Genomic DNA, 19,459 nt, shown 5'->3' with positions numbered 1-19,459 from the left:
GGTGTGCTTGCCTCTTGCAAGGAACAATCTTATATTCTCTCTCAAATACATTTATTATTTTTATCTATTTTACCACCCTAATTCGTCCCTCAGTTTTTGCATTACATAGACAATGTTGGGGTAAACATTTTCATCTTGGTCACAATTGCATTGCTTGTATTGAAATACAATACAATTCCTGCATTAAAATAATGTATCATGACAGTTTGTATGATTTGGTCATTTATTATCACACTACATTACGTTACAAACAGCCATTCTCTCCATCTAGCTAGTTAGCTTGCCACGGGCATTTCCCTCCCGTCTGCACTAAAAGAAATATGGGCAGATGAGGGGAAAATGTGCCTCGTTTTCAGGCATTTCATCCGATCAACCTCATAATCCGTTTCCATATAGTTGATACATAGGCCGACATCTACGAATGTGTGGTCTTAAATATACATAAAGAAATATTTTTCAATTATGGTGTAAGTCTGGGTGACCCTGCCCCCTCCCCTCTCATATGCTAAAATCCAGAGTTGCTGGACGGAGTTTCACACGTCATTGTGTAACTTACTGTCGCATTGCTAGTCATATGTTAATAAGTAAGGGTCAAGGTGTTGTCTGATTGGTTCTTGTGTATAAAGGAAATTGTGAAGCATTGTTCTTTGGGATTTTTCATCTCCTGAGGGCTTCTCCTCAGGAGATTAAAAAATTGGAGCCTTATGGAACAATAGGGTCATTGTAATCAATAGGAAATCATTGTTTAAATATGATTGGTATGAAAAGGGAATTTTGTTTGTGAATTATGTTATAGATGTCTGGGAACCTTTTGGAATATAAAGCTTTCTTCGACAAATATAATTTAAACTGTACTTATAGAGAATATAACAAGATCTGTAAAGCAATACCGATACCACTATTACAGTTAGTTCAAAGCACATTGTTATATGTAAGAATAAGACCCTTACCAACTTTACCAAATGTTTTTATTAGGGTTCCTCCGGTAGGAGGGAACCTATTGTTTTTGTTAGTATTCTTATTATATTTCTCCGCTAAATGGCCCAATAGATCAAAAAGTCCTTGACCCGATTTTTTCAAATTTGTCCCAATGATACACCAGGTCACTCACTACTCCCAGACCGCTAATGGCCCATGTACGCCCATAGGTGGCACTATAAGTCACGCCCAAAGTCTACGTGATTTCCCCAGCGCCCCATTGTTGCCTGAAAATTGGTATACATGCCTTATTTCTCATGGGGAACAAAAAGCCTCAGAACCCAGAAGGTCCGCCATGATAGATTTTGCTGTACTGTCCAAATTTGGTACAACCTTCAAAACCCTTCTCCTCATGAACCATAGATTCAATCGACTTGAAATTGTTATAGATTTGTAGAACACATGTCTTTCTATAGGGTGAAATTGAATAAGGAATGCAATACAAAATGGCTGAAAGAAGTGTATTTATGTAAATGTCCACATTGCCACAATATCTTTGTGTTAATAAATAAAATATAATTTTGACCGATGGTTTTTCAAACCTTTGTGCCTTCAAGATGACATCATTCTGAAATACTATACGCATTGATTTCTGTTGCTATGAAAACCAGTTTAGCCAAGCTAACTAACATTGTTTTAGCTAGCTTGCATTACCATTCAATAGCTAACAAAACATTAGTAAAAATAGCTTGCTAATCGAGCAGAACTTGTTAATGCAGGAGACTCAGAGACCTTAGCATGTCACAAGCATCTCGTCATATCACGCAGTCGGCGCACAGCTAGATAATCAGTTGTCAGCGCTCTTGAGTACCCAGCATGCAGTGCGGCATTTCAAAAAACGCAAAGACTTGTGGAAAATAGTTCGGTTACAACGGCCATGCGAGGGATTTCAGTTGTTGTGTTCGTTCAGTTAGATGTTTGTAATGTTATTGTTTGTTAGTTAATATCATCTTGTTGGTCACCCCGAGTGTGCATGTCGTGTAGTTTAATGGGAAGAGAGTCAGCTATTTTACTATCAGAGGCTACACTTGCAAGGAGCTGGACGTGGACTGTACCCGGGCTGTACCCTAGCCAGTTGCCTATGAGGCTATTCTTGAGATCTACTCAAGAAGAAAGTGAATATCCGTGGTTCTCAAGCGATCTTCGAGAAAGTTTGAAAACAATGTTGCGGTTGATATGTATTGATTGTGGGAGGTAATTTTTGGACAACATCTAAACCTCATGCGGCTGCTGCAGCATTTCTGATTTGGCATGACCTGTGCTGGGAGAGAGGGAAACTGCATGGATGGAGATAGTGTGCGGGCAGATGTGTCTTTAAATAGGGTGAAATGGAATGAGAAATGCAATACAAAATCTCTGAAAGGGGTGTATTTATGTAAGTGTCCACATAGCCTCAATATCTTTGTGTCAATAAATCAAATATCATTTTGACTGATGGTTTTTCAAACCTTATTGGCTTCAAGGTGACATCATTCTGATGTACCATGTGCAATTTTATGCAATTTTACCTTGAAATGTCAACCGTTTCTTAACCTTTGTCCCAAAGCTGACCAAGGCTCATACTCTGACCTTTCTACTCATACAATCGCAACAGTTGGTGTGTAGCAGAGAGGATAGAGACTGACTTGTGACCTTATGCTCATGAGTTCAAATCCCCATTCAGCCTATTGTTGTTGGCCAAACATGAAGTAGTTTTGCTCTCTTGTTGTCCAACTCTCCATCTTCAACAGTGTACATGTTTATAATATTTTGCCATTTTGCGGAGGAACCCGCATCGCTGCTTGCAGCTATATTTAATGATTGTACTTGCTTTGACAGTAAATGTAATAATACATATATTAGTGATGCTTTGAAATCTAAATATTTTTTTGATAACATAGGATTGTGTGTACAGGTTCCGAATATGGTTGCATTGTCCATAAAAATATTTAAAAAAAAAACATTTTAAATTCATTAAATGGCCCATTTCCCTAAAAGTCAAAGAGACTCACTTTAAAATAATTTATAAAATATATCCTGCCGCTGACTTTCTTAGAAAAATATTCAAATTTGGTGTGGAACCTTTATTTTGTCAGGTGGCTGATAAGACTCTGGAACCATGCCTCAGTCCGATGTAATCCAATTTTGCATTGAGGCTCGATTGTTCTGCGAGCAATTTTATCGTTCATCTGCTTTGTTATGCGCCCTCTGCTGACATCCTGAATATGTGACTGTCAAGCTCGTGGGAGCAACTTCCGGGTCACAACACAAAAATCTACGCAAAATTGAGAAAAGATTTCCACACACTATTTTAATTCCCGATTTCCATGTTTAAGCACATCAAAGAAAATCATTTTCCGTTTTCTATTATCAAAACGAAAAATGGGTCGTGTTCCGTTTTTTGTTTTCCTATTTCTAAATGGTAGTCGGGAAACAGCTCGTTTCCCGATTTTGGTTTTCTTATTTCAAAACGAAAATCCACTGGCTGCAAAGTCCACGGACCGGCTTGGTGACCGGCGCGAGGAAATTTGCGTCTAGTGTGAACAGCCTTGCGCCATTAACTAACTACGTTTTTAGGATACCTTTACAGGGCTCCAGACTGCGACCAAATAGTCGCATTTTGCGACTAGTTTTTGAGACAGTGTGAGCATTTTATACAAGCACTCGCGCACGTGCGACCTACAAATTTTGAATTTATTGGGTGTGCACAACGTCAGCACACGTTAGCAACGACGCATAGATACGACGTTCTAGTAAGACAGCGATATCAGCGAGCCCTCAGCATTAGTACTGTAGCTAAATGTCTAGGAAAGTTGAGGCAATTTTCCGCGAGGTACCTATAAACCTAGCTAAAAGTCTTGGAAAGTTTAGGCTATTTTTCGCTAGGTTCCTACGAACATGTCTTAAGACAAGTGGGTTTCCCTTCGTTCTTTTGGTGAGCAGTTTCACGAGCCCTTCTTACCCTGCGTCATGGAGCCGAGCAACTAAATACTAATTTAGCACTAGCGTTGATACTGTATCCCTGCCTGTGTTTGCGCTGTTATATTCGGCACGTATTGTGTCGTGGTGTTGGAAGACTGATCGTAAAGCGCATCATACATTTAAGTCATTTAGCTAAGACTTGCATGTACAGTAAGCCTACGTAATGTCACATTAAATATTGTATTTAAACTCAAGCTTATGTGGTGCGTGGCTATATATCAGTTGTAAAAATGTCAGTAAAAAAACGGACCCATCTGCAACCGACGCAAGCACACCCCACAATTTTCCCAGAAATTGTACCAGGGGTGATTCTAGGATCAGACCCCAATGAGAATGTGACATGAATACAGTGCCTTGCAAAAGTGCTAAACCCCCTTGCTAATATAAATCCCTAATTTCCCTGGATAACAATTAATACATTTATGTATTATGCAAAATATTGAATGAATGAAAAAACTAAGGATGTCCCTTTCTTCATGAACAACCAGCATCAAATGATAATAAACAATATATTTTTTATTATTTTTAGGGGTGCTGAGATGAAATTTAGGGGTGCTTGAGCACCCATAAAAAGGGTCTAAAATCGCCAATGTACCCTCTTTAGTTACATTAATAATTGCATTGCAGTTTAATATAAGTGTGCCCCTAAATTTTCGTCTTGCGCTCCTAAAATTTTCAGTCAGGGGTTACTGTGCTCCTAGTAAAACAAGTTAGTCTGGAGCCCTGCTTTATGTTTAATGTATGTACCTTCCTGCCAACGTAAATTCCTTGTCTGTGCAAACTTTCATGGCGAATAAAACCCTTTCTGATTCTGATTTTTAACCGTTTGAATTGTGTCAAACAGAAGCTAAAATAGCTAGCTTCGCCAAAGTTGCCTACCTTGCCTTTAAATTCTCTTGGAGATAAAGGAATCAAGTGCACATCAAGAAAAAAAATACTTTACTTCGATATCTTTACCTAGCTATATGGATAATGTCAATGCCATTTTTATAGAGGAGTAGAGAAAAAAAACGTAATTATTAAGCATCATTGGCAGGTTTTCCTTTATATATATAGGAATATAGCTTGTTCCTCTCCATCTCATCTACAATATTCCCTGCCGTGCTAAAAAGTTGCTCGCTATCTACACTTGTGCACGGTGGATAACTTGCTCGGATTGGTTTTTGGTGCTGTCCACCTTGTGGGATCTCCTTGGCACACACGTTGCATATAGCCACTTTTTTGTCTTTTTCCAACACCTGATAGGACTCCCAGGCCACTGATGGGGAAGCCATTTTAGCTGATTGTAGAAAAATTGTCTCGCGAGTTTTGCATTATCTGTTCGGCTCTTCAGATTGATTCATGGACACTATAAGGCCAATCTATTTTCAATCAATCGGAGTACCCTTAGATAGCGATATATTTTTTGTGACTGTCAGCAATCAATAAATCAAATGCGCTATCAAGATGTTAAGTTAATTCAGCAAGTATGACAGAGTGCATCTCAAAAACAAAAATTACAGCTCACCATTTTATTTTTTACATTCTGTTGCTATGTATTCTGTCTGTCATTTTATGTGTTTGATTGCTTGATGCTTTTTTACATTTAGGGTTTGTCCATGTTGTTTTTTCATTGTACTGTATTACTATTGTAAAGCGTCCTTGAGCTCAGGAGGCGCTATAAAAATTAAACATAATAATAATAAATTATCTAGATTGACTTAAGAGGTGCGTAATCCTCATACAAAATAAGGCATTTCATTAATAACTGAATTAACAATTAATAACTGTTTGGCTATCATTTTTTTTACCTGTAGGTAACAAGGCCCCAGTTTTCCATGGCACCTAGATAGGAGCAGCATCAAGCATGTTAGATATTCATTTTAAGCACTCCATTACAAAGCTGGGAATTATTGACAACACTTTGAATATACTCACCAGCAGCAAAATCAGCAATGGCTATGAGGTCAATTTTAGGTAATGGATAAGGTACACTGAAGTAGTCTTTGTAGAAGGGTAAAGTCTTTGTTGCAACCTATAAAACAAATATGCAGGAGAGTGTAGGTAGAGGGTTAGATTGTGTTTCCACTTTTTTTTTTTTTGCTTCATGCAAACACTAACAGGCAATTGCACCCATGTTTCTGCTATATTCATTTTGCAGCAGCAGTCCTCTGCTACAAAATCATTGCCACCGCTGCGTCTGAATTTTATGTAACGTCATGAAGTCGCAACTACGACAGCAAAGCTGTCCACTCCACAGAACTCATACGGAATAGTCGTCCGCTCTCTCTCCACTTGGACAATGAGCAACTGGAACAGTGACAGGATGTCAAACACTCGCAAAGTCATGACAACTGAAACGACAGTGTGAGTACAGAAAATCACTTCTCTCTGGCTCAGCCAGAAAGTGACAAACAGGGCAGAGGATAGCATTATGTAATATATTATTTATTGATGTTCACGGACAATTAATTGGCCGTGAACATCTCGTGAAATAATGTTCCAGCTAGCACTACGGTACCAGTTACTTCAGCTAGCACTGCTGTACTAGTAGCTACTGTAGCAAACTCCTACTGAATATAGCCCAGTGTTTCCTCTATGTTGATTTTTTTAAAATTTCTGCCGCCACTGTATCAGAAATAGGGCTCTACAAAATTTTAGGTCTATCAGCAGTGATTGTTAGAGTGCATGTCGAAGAATAGCACAGCATGTGCTTCAGACCGCAGTTGAGATTGCGTGTGTGCGTCCTTGAGAACTGTAAAGGCCGATATATGCTTCTGCATTTTTCGAAAAACGGACACATGGGAACGCCCTCGTCTCCGAGGAACGCCCTCTACGAGCTCTCCGTCAGCCCTCGGAGAGCTCGACGTGCACCTCCTGAATTTTCTAACTATCCGTCGTAATTTCGGAGAGCGACGGAGAGCTACGACGACCCCCTTGGCTGTGATTGGTCAGTATTAAGAACCGCTTGCGTCGGGGGCGGGGTTGCCGTGATAAACAGGACGAACAGTACATGTAGATCAGCATCTGAATACAAATGGGCAGTGTAGTTGCTGAAAATGTGCGTATTTTATTGATGAAACGGCTAATTTGTAAATTTGCGCCGACTTCTCTATAACCTAGGTAAATAAATACTCCACGACGACTTTTTCAAAAACGTTGCGCCACCTACTCTTCTGGCGGTGAATTGTTTTCAGCACCCACAGCCTACGGAGAACCATAAACGAAGTCTATCCGTCCGTATCCGTGCGTATCCGTGTGCCTGCCCATCCGTAAACGGAGACGCAGAAGCATATTTCGGCCTTAAGTCGTATAACTTATGTTGTCAAGTTCATTTAAGCCTGTTATTGTATTAGTCTATAGTTCTTGCTAATTTAAATTAAGTTAACTGGTGATTTTCGTTGTTTGTATTCTTCCCCGGGATAGCTAAGTTGCACAAGTCTGTTGATTCGATAGCGATTCCTGCATTTGCTCACGTTTGTATTTTAAGTGCATTATTATGCTGAAGTAGTTTTAATTAATAAATAGTGGGTTTATTGTTATCATTTGCTACAGAATGCTTAGCCTATCAAGATCAAATGAAGCAGACAGTGTACATGCTTTCGAGTAGGCTACCTTAATCGATAGGCTACTGACCATTTACAATACGTTGTTACGTCAATTATTAATTAACAGCATTTATGTCATTTAGAACATACTTTATGAGTGGAAGGTCTCTAAGTAGCCTAACCTTCTTGCCGTTTTGGTTAAATAGGACGAAAATATGTGCAATATCACATTAGCTATTAGACTATTACATTATTACATTAACCTGCTCCGAAATATAGGGTTAGGGTTCGAACTTCGTTCGTAGGGTTCGAAATAGGTATGTGCGAACTTTAAAAAGAATTTACGAGCACAGTGCGCGAGTGACGGGTTTTTGTCAATACACGGATCAACAGCGCGATGAAGTGAAGCATACCATTGATTTCACATGGAAAGCAAGTCACAGAGTCGCGATTGCACAATGTGAACATAGCATAATGACGCACGAGCGACGATTCGCAACCAATGGGCCAGAGCCATATAAAAAGAGTTACAACACTCTTTGATCTCGCCGACACGTTATCACTTGGTTCAAGTAGCTCATAAAAAAAAACACTGCTGGCAAACTGTTTGAATGGTTTTCAACGGGACAGACATTAGCAGCATCTCGATTTACTGACATTTTCGGTATATTAACACATAATATCAATTGGTTACTGGTGTGTTGTATTATGTATATGTCTGATAATTAACATTTATGTATTACATTAACTTATAACACTAGGCAGCAATTGTGAAGCAGAGCTATGGCAGAGCTATGGCAGAGCTAGAAATGGCTATGGCTACCATACTGTAGCTCACACCAGCTCAATTTAAGACAAGGAGTTTGGTAAATAGAACAGAATATACAAGGCAACCAATTGCATTCAATAAAACCTTTTATTATGCAATATGTCCAGTGAGAGGGTCAAGTTTGTTTTTAGTGAGTGTACCTGAAATTTCTGTCGAGCGTCGACAGCTAGCTGGACGATTGGGGACCCTTCAATCTGCAATTCATTGTTGCTAGCTCTAATCAGATGTGCATTTAGAATCTAACAAGTTATATCTTACAATAAACTTTAAGTAAAGCTGGCTATATAGGCTACAATTTGGGTGACCAGACGTCCTCTTTTCGAGACCTAAAAAATGCGTCCGGCAGGGATTCCAAAATTGTCCGGGATTTTGCCTCGTCGGATATTTGTGTTTCTCTGGGTCTTTCACAAACTATTACGCCATTCATGTTCAGTGTGATGAAGCAAGTTAGCCGGTAAATTGATCAAATTACTGCATTATTTTCAAAATAGCTAACTTGATTCGTAACACTGAACATGAATGGGGTTGAACGTTGCAAAATACAATGTTTGGGACTATGTCGCAAATGACACGCTTTACTTCTGCCTTCTACGATTACAATGGAAGTCTATGGAAGTGTCCCAACTCTCTTTTTATATGGTTCTGGGTCTACCTAGTTTGACTACCAAGCCTTTTAATCCAAGTCTATAATGTCCCAGTATTTTAAGAAAATATTAACTATAACTATATACATGTTTCTTAAACTATTTGTTCTAGTTCTATCAGAGTGAAAGTTGCTAGTTGTCTAGCATTAACTGTTAAGTCAGTGGCGTTGTTAGACATAAAACTGTACTGGGGCACAGGCCCCTATTCATATCCCTTCTTCCAAACGTGTTGCGCACAATGCACTATTAGGCTATAGAAACTCCCCTCGCTTAACCCACTATATAACAGTTCAGGGACGCAAGTTTGATATCAGCTTTGGCAGGGACATCTATAGTTAATGCAAGCTTTGTGTTTTCGGTTAAACTGCTTTGATTTTGCATGCGTTGATTGGGATATTGCGTTTATTTTTATTAGGTTATTAATGCACTGACTAATAAAGTAAATTGTTAAAACTCAAACTTTAGATTTTACTGGGACACAGAAGATTTATACTGGGCACGTGCCCCTGTAAAAAGGGTCTAACGACGCCCGTGTTAAGTTATGTTTAATAAACGAATACAAAAAAAACAAAACACTGTGCTCCTGAATTTCTTTGTTTGCTCCAAAAAACTTTCATTTAGGAGCACATGAGACACTGTCTCTCCACCTTCAAGAAAAGGCTCAAGACGCACTTGTTCCGGGAGTACAACGGTACTTAGGAATGGTTCGCTTGACCCGATGTTAGTTTCCTCAAGGATCACAATGACTCTTGCTTAGAGACTTGTTGCTCTTGTGGTTAGTGGTAACTGATTTAAAAATGTTGTACTCGCTGTGATATATTGTTTTTATTATTGTTGATTGTTTTTTCCACAGGTACACTTGCACTTATAGCGGTTCATGTTGTTTAATTGTAACTTGTTTAACTACTCTTATGGTTCTTCCCTTTGGCACTTACTTTGGTTGTTCACAATGTGTGCTTCATGTTTTGGCTACTCGCAATGTTTTTGTGGCTATCTTGTTGTTATGATCAGTGACCTATGCACTTTGTCTTGGAAGTCGCTTTGGATAAAAGTGTCTGCTAAATGATTAAATGTAAATGTAATGTAACATGTACTCCTTGGTGAAAACATTAGCATAGAGCCCTGTTGCGTAACATGGGTAATTACATAATTGATCAAATCATTGGCAACTATATTTACGTAAGCTGTGTATAAAAATATTCTTAATTGCATTTTCAGGTGAGTTTGTTAAAATGTTTCTCCAAGAAGAGAATTATACCTTCTTGTCAATGAGGAAGATTGTAAGATTCAGATAAGGAAGGTATCAGTCTAGCTATTCCACCAAGTTTTGAAGGGAGAGAAATGCCTTTTAGTTCTAAAATATGAAACGCTAGTGGTGGCTACTACAATATTTTAATGCTCTTACTGGTTGCTTGATCAACTATTTGATGTGAGGTAGTTAACCTTACTCATTCGCAAATGTAACCTTATTAGACAAGTAGACAGGCCAAAGTAGGAGGCAAGCGGGGCAGGAGAGCAGAGTGGAGCAGAAGTGGCAAGAAAGAGATGAGGAGTGGATGAAGAGAGGAACAAAGCATTAAGCACAGGCTATCAGTTGACCCTAAACATTTTCAAGTTTGCTGCATGCGCACAACACCCAGATACCACCACCCCCCCCCCCCCACCACCACCACCACCACAAAAACAAATCTGAGGAAACATTTCAAATGCTTATATTAATATCTGTCTATATATTGTGTGCTACTGTTATGCTTTTGCTTGTCAAAGATGACAAAATATCACTTGTCAATCACTAAAAGGATTCAGGTTGATACTTCTTTACAAGTATACACTGGCTAAAACTCACCTCAAGTGCAAATTTTCCTTGTTCTGCTTTGCCCATTGGTGTGTAGACACGTACAGTTACGCCATCCGCCGATTGGCTTTCTACAAAGTCATATTCACCAATAACAAATGCTACAAGGTACGTGGACATGATGGGAGTGGTGGCAAACTTCACTTCAACAAGGCTGTCATCATCTGGATATGGCTTTCGATCAATGACATTCTGGAACGGGAAACATTTTTCAGATGACCACAATGATATGAGATTACATTCAAACTGTATAAACAGTACACATCAAAGTTGTCCACAAAAGTGAGTTCAAGGAAGCATAAAAGAAGCAACCCTAGTAACCAAACCAAGCTGATACACTTTCGGTTGAAATGTGGACGAGGTGGTCAAGAAATTGATGGTAAAATTCAAGAACATTCTCAGATCTCTCAATAATCAGCAGGAAACTGTCATGTTTATGCCAAGTGTTGACTATGGACATCTACAGACTGATGACAAATTAAAGGAAAAATCAACAATGTTTGAACAAATCACCAGGGGTCAACTGCATATAAGGTATGTATGTGTACAGCTTTTTCTACAATTCCCAATGTATGGAAAATCATTTCCCACAGTAATCTCCTCTACACACTTTAGACACAATGGTTACACAATGTTTTGAATCAGTGTGATATGCCAATGCTATGGGCAAACAAAGAGATTAAGTGCATGCATTATTAGTCACAATTTACTTGGTCTGCCACTTATTTGTTAAAGATCCTGTAAAGAAAATTCCATGATTTGCTTCTCAGTAAATTATATACAGTTAGGTCCAAAAGTATTTGGACATTGACACCATTTTCATCATTTTGGCTCTGTATACCACCACAATGGATTTGAAATGAAACAATCAAGATGCGCTTTAAGTGCAGACTTTCAGCTTTAATTTCAGGGTATTTACATCCAAATCAGGTGAACGGTGTAGGAATTACAATACATTTTATATGTGGCCCCCCCCTTTTTAAAGGACCAAAAGTAATTGGACAATTGGCTGCTCAGCTGTTCCATGGCCAGGTGTATGTTATTCCCTCATAAAGGGAGTTCGTTATTTCATTGACAAGGAGCAGATAAAAGGTCTAGAGTTCATTTCAAGTATGGTATTTGTGTTTGGAATCTGTTGCTGTCAACTCTCAATATGAAGTCCAAAGAGCTGTCACCATCAGTGAAGCAAGCCATCGTTAGGCTGAAAAATCTAAACAAACCTATCAGAGAGATAGCAAAAACATTAGGTGTGGCCAAATCAACTGTTTGGTACATTCTTAAAAAGAAAGAACGCACTGGTGAGCTCAGCAACACCAAAAGACCCGGAAGACCACGGAAAACAACTGTGGTGGATGACAGAAGAATTCTTTCCCTGGTGAAGAAAAACCCCTTCACAACAGTTGGCCAGATCAAGAACACTCTCCAGGAGGTAGGCGTATCTGTGTCAAAGTCAACAATTAAGAGAAGACTTCACCAGAGTAAATACAGAGGGTTCACCACAAGATGGAAACCATTGGTGAGTCTCAAAAACAGGAAGACCAGATTAGAGTTTGCCAAAAAACATCTAAAAGAGCCTGTACAGTTCTGGAACAACATCCTATGGACAGATGAGACCAAGATCAACTTATACCAGAATGATGGGAAGAGAAGAGTATGGAGAAGGGAAGGAACTGCTCATGATCCAAAGCATACCACCTCATCAGTGAAGCATGGTGGAGGTAGTGTTATGGCGTGGGCATGTATGGCTGCCAATGGAACTGGTTCCCTTGTATTTATCGATGATGTGACTGCTGACAAAAGCAGTAGGATGAATTCTGAAGTGTTTCGGGCAATATTATCTGCTCAGATTCAGCCAAATGCTTCAGAACTCATAGGACGGCGCTTCACAGTGCAGATGGACAATGATCCGAAGCATACTGCGAAAGCAACCAAAGAGTTTTTTAAGGCAAAGAAGTGGAATGTTCTGCAATGGCCAAGTCAATCACCTGACCTAAATCCAATTGAGCATGCATTTCACTTGCTAAAGACAAAACTGAAGGGAAAATGCCCCAAGAACAAGCAGGAACTGAAGACAGTTGCAGTAGAGGCCTGGCAGAGCATCACCAGGGACGAAACCCAGCGTCTGGTGATGTCTATGGGTTCCAGACTTCAGGCTGTCATTGACTGCAAAGGATTTGCAACCAAGTATTAAAAGTGACAATTAGATTTATGATTATGTTAGTTTGTCCAATTATTTTTGGTCCCTTAAAAAGGGGGGGGCACATATAAAATGTGTTGTAATTCCTACACCGTTCACCTGATTTGGATGTAAATACCCTGAAATTAAAGCTGAAAGTCTGCACTTAAAGCACATCTTGATTGTTTCATTTCAAATCCATTGTGGTGGTATACAGAGCCAAAATGATGAAAATTGTGTCAATGTCCAAATACTTATGGACCTAACTGTATGTGTGAAATGAGTTCCTGAAAGCATGTGCAAAGCGCGAAAACGTTGTCGCATTGAAATGACGAGTTAGACCGTTGAACAGTTTCTCCTCCGTTTTCAGCTCAGGTTTTGGAGGAGCCAAAACCCGACTGATCTACATCACAGCGACCTATCTACGTCAGATCACAGATAGTTGCATTCTGTTACTCAGCTGGTACGATGCAAAGACAAAGTAATTAATACATAAAACACTCGGAGACTGCAGGTAGGTCTGTTCTGATACCTGTATACCTGAATAAATTCGAGGGGGCGGAGACCCAGCTCCTTCAGGCAACACGCCCCCCCAGTCTCAAGCAGAGAAGACTGCTGATTTTCTCACGATTTCAAAGCCTAATTTAACATACTTGTCGGTGGGGTTTTTTCATTCGAATTTGGACATTCTTCTGTGATGTGATGAACTTAAAACTCATTTTCAATTCCACTTTACAGGATCTTTAATGTATCATTGAAATAAGAGATAACAAATTGGAATGGCAAGGCAATATTTTGAAATATGTGAAAAAACCTCATTAGGGCCACTAATAAAGCAAGTGTAGTATCTATTCTATAATGCAAAGAATGTTTGTATTTGTATATATTATATATAGTTTTGACAATATAAACAACAGAGCATTATATGAAATGATATACATTTTTCATCAAACAATATCTATCATCATATCACCCAGCCTTAGTTCACAGTCATATTTGAATCGCCATGGTTGGGGGGGGGGGGGGGGGGGGGGGGGGGGGGGGGGGGGGGGGGGGGCTAGGTTGTGCGATAGACTAATGCGTTTTGCAGAGAAGGGAGACTGGCGTTGGTCACGGTTTGGAATGGAAGGGAGAAAACAGGACGGCGGATATCGCTATATTTGGTTTTTTTGATGACGTAGTTAAGGCGGCAGGCGTGTATTAGCGGCTGCCTTAACTGAAAAGTGCTGCGAGAAACCCTGTGACGTTACCCACGCAGTTGACTGATCACTTATGGACCCTCCGCCCTCACACACATTGGCCAACTCTGGTAGACACGTGGTCCAACATTAAATAAATTAAAATATTCAAAGTAATTTGCCAGTCACAGTGTGTAGCCCTGCCCCACCTTAGTAACTGTTGCTAGCTAGTCAAGCTGCACTTCTTTAGCTATTGGCTACTACTGTAAACTGCTATAGGTAGCATATTACCGGTAGGTCCAAGTGATTCTTTTTGAAGAGTTATATCTCAATAAAAAAAGCTATATCTTCTAGGTCGAGGCAAAGGGGACAGCAATATGCAGTCGAGGGTTATATTCAGTAGATTCCCATCAACAAGGAAGGGGAAATAATTAAAGCAAAAACACACAAATCAGCAGCAACTAATACAGTACTACTATAGTATAGGGTCAGGGTAAAAGTAAATTTGTAATTGCTTCATGTTCAAGTGTATAATCTACAAAACATAGGCTTGTGAAGTTTCAAGAATACTGAGACCACTTTTAATGCAATCCAACCTATATCTGGCATTAGCTCTATCTAAAGTGCTAGCTAAAATGTGCTGCTGGAAACGTGTTTGCTGTTAATAGTAATAGCTAGCTACTAGTATGATCATATTAGTAGTCATCATTCTAGTAAATTGTATAAAAAAAAAATTAAAAAAAAAGATTCTGTCCAGTTTTGTGAATGTTCACATCTAACATTGCGTAAGCTACACAATGACAAAAGATTAGCCGGCTACGTACAGTATAGTAGCCACGATGGAGCAGACGGAAGTATTTGTTGATCTTTAAGGTACTTCGCTGAGAATGGGGCCTCCCACACTTTTATCCACTGCAAGCATCTATCCGCTTAGGGTTTGGGCTTCAAAATGTTCGGGGTACTTCCTGCCGAATTTGAAGGTTCCGTAGGCCATTTTGCCTGAACGATCAAAAGCTTGAAGGACCTTCATGTATTGACTAGTTCCTAAGGTAGGATTGGTCAAGACTTTTAGGGACAGGGATTTTGAGAAGGGTCAATTACTCAATTACAGTCTTACAAAAATGTCTCAACATTGTTTGAGTTGCAGTGTGCACCCCCTTCCACACGCAGTAAAAGTAAAAAAAAAATATATATATATATATTAGGGCAGTCAAGCGATTAAAATATTTAATTCAATTGATTCAATTATTTAATCGTTCAAATTTTACCCCAATTAAAGATTTCTTTGTGAAATAACATGAAAATGGTGTACTTAACTTAAATAACTGGAGGATAACAAAAGGAAATTGTGAGGGAGTTTTAATCACTCACACATAGGCTGTAAAATATTGAACATACACATCATTATATATTTAGGAAATGTAATCTCAAATTTAAGATTTTCGAGTGTTGACAATGTTGACATTGTCTGCCGTATATAACCGGAGCGAACGCTGCTGCTGCTACCGCTGTTGCTGCTAGCGCTGCTGCTGCTAGCTGTGTGCTTTGCTTGCATGTGATATTTTAGGCTGGAAGTACTCCGGTGATAACTAAACTCAGCCTGACAATCACACAAAGCCTTGGTTTTGTCAACAGAGCTGTCTGGCAACTTGTTGAAATGGAACTTCCCATCTAAAAAAGCCCTTTCTCCATCATTCAGCTACCGTCGGCAGTCGAAGTCATGTTACAACAGGTGATGCCCAGGGTCAAAAAGAAACCTGCGTTAACAGCATTTTCAAAAAATTTATCGAGTTTAAGTGAGATGATGTTAACGCCTTATTATCGCGTTAACGTCGACAGCCCTAATATATATATATATATAAAAAGTGTAAAAAACTAGCATCACCCTACTGTAGACAGTACTGCAGCTGTAACAGCTGCCCGAGAGGCAGATTGTTGCATCTAGGGAGGGAAGAAAACATGTGACACTCACCATACATGTGTGAAACTCACCATATTTGACAAGGCTACTCGGTCCTTAGGAACTATCAAGATGATGTCAAAGGTTGCTTTAATAGCTGGCTCGTCCCAACAGGGGAAGGCCCTGCGAGCATCTGTGGCCTAAACAAGGGAGAACCGAAGGTGAGGGAACGCAATGGGAAGCAGGAAAGACACACTGGAAACCTATGAAGATGACTTGCACACGTTCAAGCATCTACTACTAGCTAACATAGGTGAAGGACTCTAAAATGGACTTCCATCCAACACATTTCTCCAGGGAAATCATTAAACAAATTTACAATATAGGGATCTAACACTTGGATGTCAGACATCCCTCTGGATAAATTAATGAATGACTAGTAGTTTATCAACATCCAAAATGTTCACAATAACAGAGGAAATATGCTGTCAAAGGTTTAAGAAACCTGGAAGGCTTTTAATTGAAAATCATACATTGGGCTAAACGAGTATGACAAAGAGATCTAGTTACCTCAAACTGAGTGACAGCAGCATAGCGTATTTCTCCTGCAGGACTTGCATATTTACTTCGGTAGAATCCTTTCATTTTGTCATTCAACTCTCCGACAAAGTCAATCTTCAACGTACCAGATCCTAGAAATATAAATAAGCATATCATTCAACTACTAGACCTGGAGACTTGTATAAAATATACAAAGAATACGCTCAAACTGAGGGTGAACTGCAAACACGTATCATATTCTCATGTGGGTTAGTGCATGACATGTGCAACAGCAGATACTATTTTAAAAGAAATTCCTGCATTAAAATAATGTATCATGACAGTTTGTATGATTTGGTCATTTATTATCACGCTAGCATTTAATTATCACAGCAAACAATTACACTGCACTAAATTGTAAGTGTGAATGTAAAGTGAAAATAACATAACCAGTCAGTATGATGACTTGAGCGAATATCATTCACGTCTTACTAAAACAGCGGCCACGCGAAAAGGGAATGAGGAAACTGTTTCCTCTACTAAAAAATACAATGCGGGTCACGTGAAAAATTATCCAAAGACTCGTACCCGAAGACCGAGTCGGGAAATGAACGAATCATTTCTGTTTACTTGGACGAGCCTATGCAACAGTCCCAATGCGCGGCCATGAGAAAATTAACAAATCACTCTTTGAGAGGACTCGTTACTCCCGAGTCCTTGTAAGGATTCGCTCAAAATGAACGAATCGTTCACGAACGACACATCACTAATGTTGGGTCAAAGTGCTCCAGGGACCCGTCCTCCGTATGTCGCTAACTCAGTTAGCTGGATTTGATTGTTGACGATTTGTCAGTATCTTGGATTGTTCAGTTCTTCAACTCATTCTGGACTTGCTGTCATAGCATCAAGTCCTATATCTTAAACCTGCTCGGGAGCAGGCTTATTTTATGTAAACAAGATTTGATTGCTACTTTATAAGCAGAGGTGATACAGGAAGTCTGTCGCAGCCATGTCTTTTCCGTTTGTACGACAACAACCTGTTGCGGAAGGTGCAAGAATAACTAGAGAGGGTACAATTTCTCGGGAAATTGTAGGGTGTGCTCGCTTGCGTCGGTTGCAGGTGGGTCCATCCCCTTAGTTTTTCCCTTTGTGATATTTTCAAGCATTTAGCCTACTCATATTGCATGATTCATTAAGAACCCCCTTTGAAACAAGCGAACGCCCTTTGAAACAAGCTACTGTAACAACATTGTCACCGGCAGTATTTCAGATGGAATCGCGATTCAAACAGTACCGTCTGCTAACTGAAAATATGCCCCCAAAAAGGTAAATAAGTTTGACATTAATTTAAGGGGAAATGGCTCATTAAAAGGAAGTTTGCTACGAGCAAGCTAGATGCTGTTGCTAACCAAACGTCACTGAGGGGATTGTTTGAAAGCGGCAGAAATGAGAATGTTTTTTTGACAAAGTTTAGGCTGTGGCATTGAAGACAGCGACGCACCACACAAGCTTGAGTTTAAATACATTATTTAATGTGACATTACTTACTGTACATGCAAGTCTTGATTTGCTTAAATGTACATGTGTTGCTAGTACATCACGGCACGATACTCGCTGTGCAACAGCACATCCATGCAGGGCTGCCACGTCTGTGTGACAAAACTAGCCCAATGGCCAATCAAAACCAGCCCAATGACCAATAAAACCAGCCCAAAAACCAGCCCAATATCAGAACTCAAAATATGCTCCTGCCAAACCATATACACTGCTTTTAAAGTCCAACAGCATTGCTATCATTGCCAAATGTATTGTAATATCTACAAAGTAACACCAAATGTTTAGTATGCCAGCATTAAAAGCCGTTTTCAGGAGGTTTTCTCAGGAGACAGAGCATTAGGCACACAGTGCGTGTGTGTATGAGGGCTTGTCCCATGTCAATGTGTGTACGTGCTGATCTGGAGTCAGTTTGGTAGGATTTGGGTATAAATAATTTCATTTAAAATATGGATTTTTATTTAAAGATTTTCATGTAATTTGCATGCAAAATAGGTCTACCCGAACCAGCGGACCAAAAATTCAACCCGCGGCAACACTTCAAAAGTAGCCCAATTCCGTGGGAAAACCACAAACCTGGCAAGATTGCATCTATGCACGTTGTATCCATGCGTCGTTGCTAACGTGTGCTGACGTTGTGACATAGGCTAGCACTGAGTTCCCTTCGTTGACTAAAGGCATTTTTTGCCACAAAAACGTTGTAAACTCCTAAACCGTGCAACGCAACGTAAATAAAAATACAAGCAACGCAATCGAGACCAAGACGAATCTTTTGGGACAGGCCTCGTCTATGTAGTCCAAATATTGACTGAACCTTAGGGGGGCAAAAATAATAAGAACAAGAAGAACATGTATGTGAGAGAACAAAAGGTTGTGCTCTTGCCAAAGGCAAGCACACCCAATTAGCAGATTATTACATGAAACCAAATTAATTGCTCATAGCGTGATAGATAGGTCCTTAAGCACAGCGCGATATGCTACGAGCCTATACTTTTTGAGAGATAGCCTATCGTTTTTTTCGTGAGGGTATCATTTACATCATAATTTTGTTGAAACCACATCATATGACAATAAAGATGATAAACAAAGTATGAAAATACAAAAACATAGGCCTAGCCCACTGTAATAAGCGATAAAACATCTAACGTTGTCACTACTATACATTTAATTTGGTCTGCTACTTTTTGCCAGCCCTCTTTATTGGATTTTGCAGACTTTGAGGTATTCCCTGGCATTCTGATTAAATCTTCAAATTCGGAGTAACCTTCGGGAAAGCTGTTTCTCTGTTGGCTCTTGTGGAAAAAACGGGGCGCTCTT

General features: G+C 39.5%; 1 protein-coding gene across 2 annotated transcripts in view; it reads right to left on the bottom strand.

Moving 5' to 3' along the window:
• Positions 1-19,459, bottom strand: part of npepps (aminopeptidase puromycin sensitive) — a 193,218-nt gene that overhangs the window by 136,514 nt on the left and 37,245 nt on the right. For both annotated transcript variants that reach the window (XM_067259120.1, XM_067259121.1), the window contains exons 4-8: positions 16,619-16,740; positions 16,141-16,248; positions 10,786-10,986; positions 5,857-5,953; positions 5,730-5,763 (exon numbers count right to left, since the gene is read on the bottom strand). In XM_067259120.1, the coding sequence (XP_067115221.1) occupies positions 5,730-5,763; positions 5,857-5,953; positions 10,786-10,986; positions 16,141-16,248; positions 16,619-16,740 (562 nt within the window). The remainder of the gene's footprint in view (positions 1-5,729; positions 5,764-5,856; positions 5,954-10,785; positions 10,987-16,140; positions 16,249-16,618; positions 16,741-19,459) is intronic.

Source organism: Osmerus mordax, chromosome 21 (assembly GCF_038355195.1).
Source record: "Osmerus mordax isolate fOsmMor3 chromosome 21, fOsmMor3.pri, whole genome shotgun sequence".
In the NCBI taxonomy this organism is placed as follows: Eukaryota; Metazoa; Chordata; class Actinopteri; order Osmeriformes; family Osmeridae; genus Osmerus; species Osmerus mordax.
This window is presented reverse-complemented; position numbering and strand designations above follow the sequence as displayed.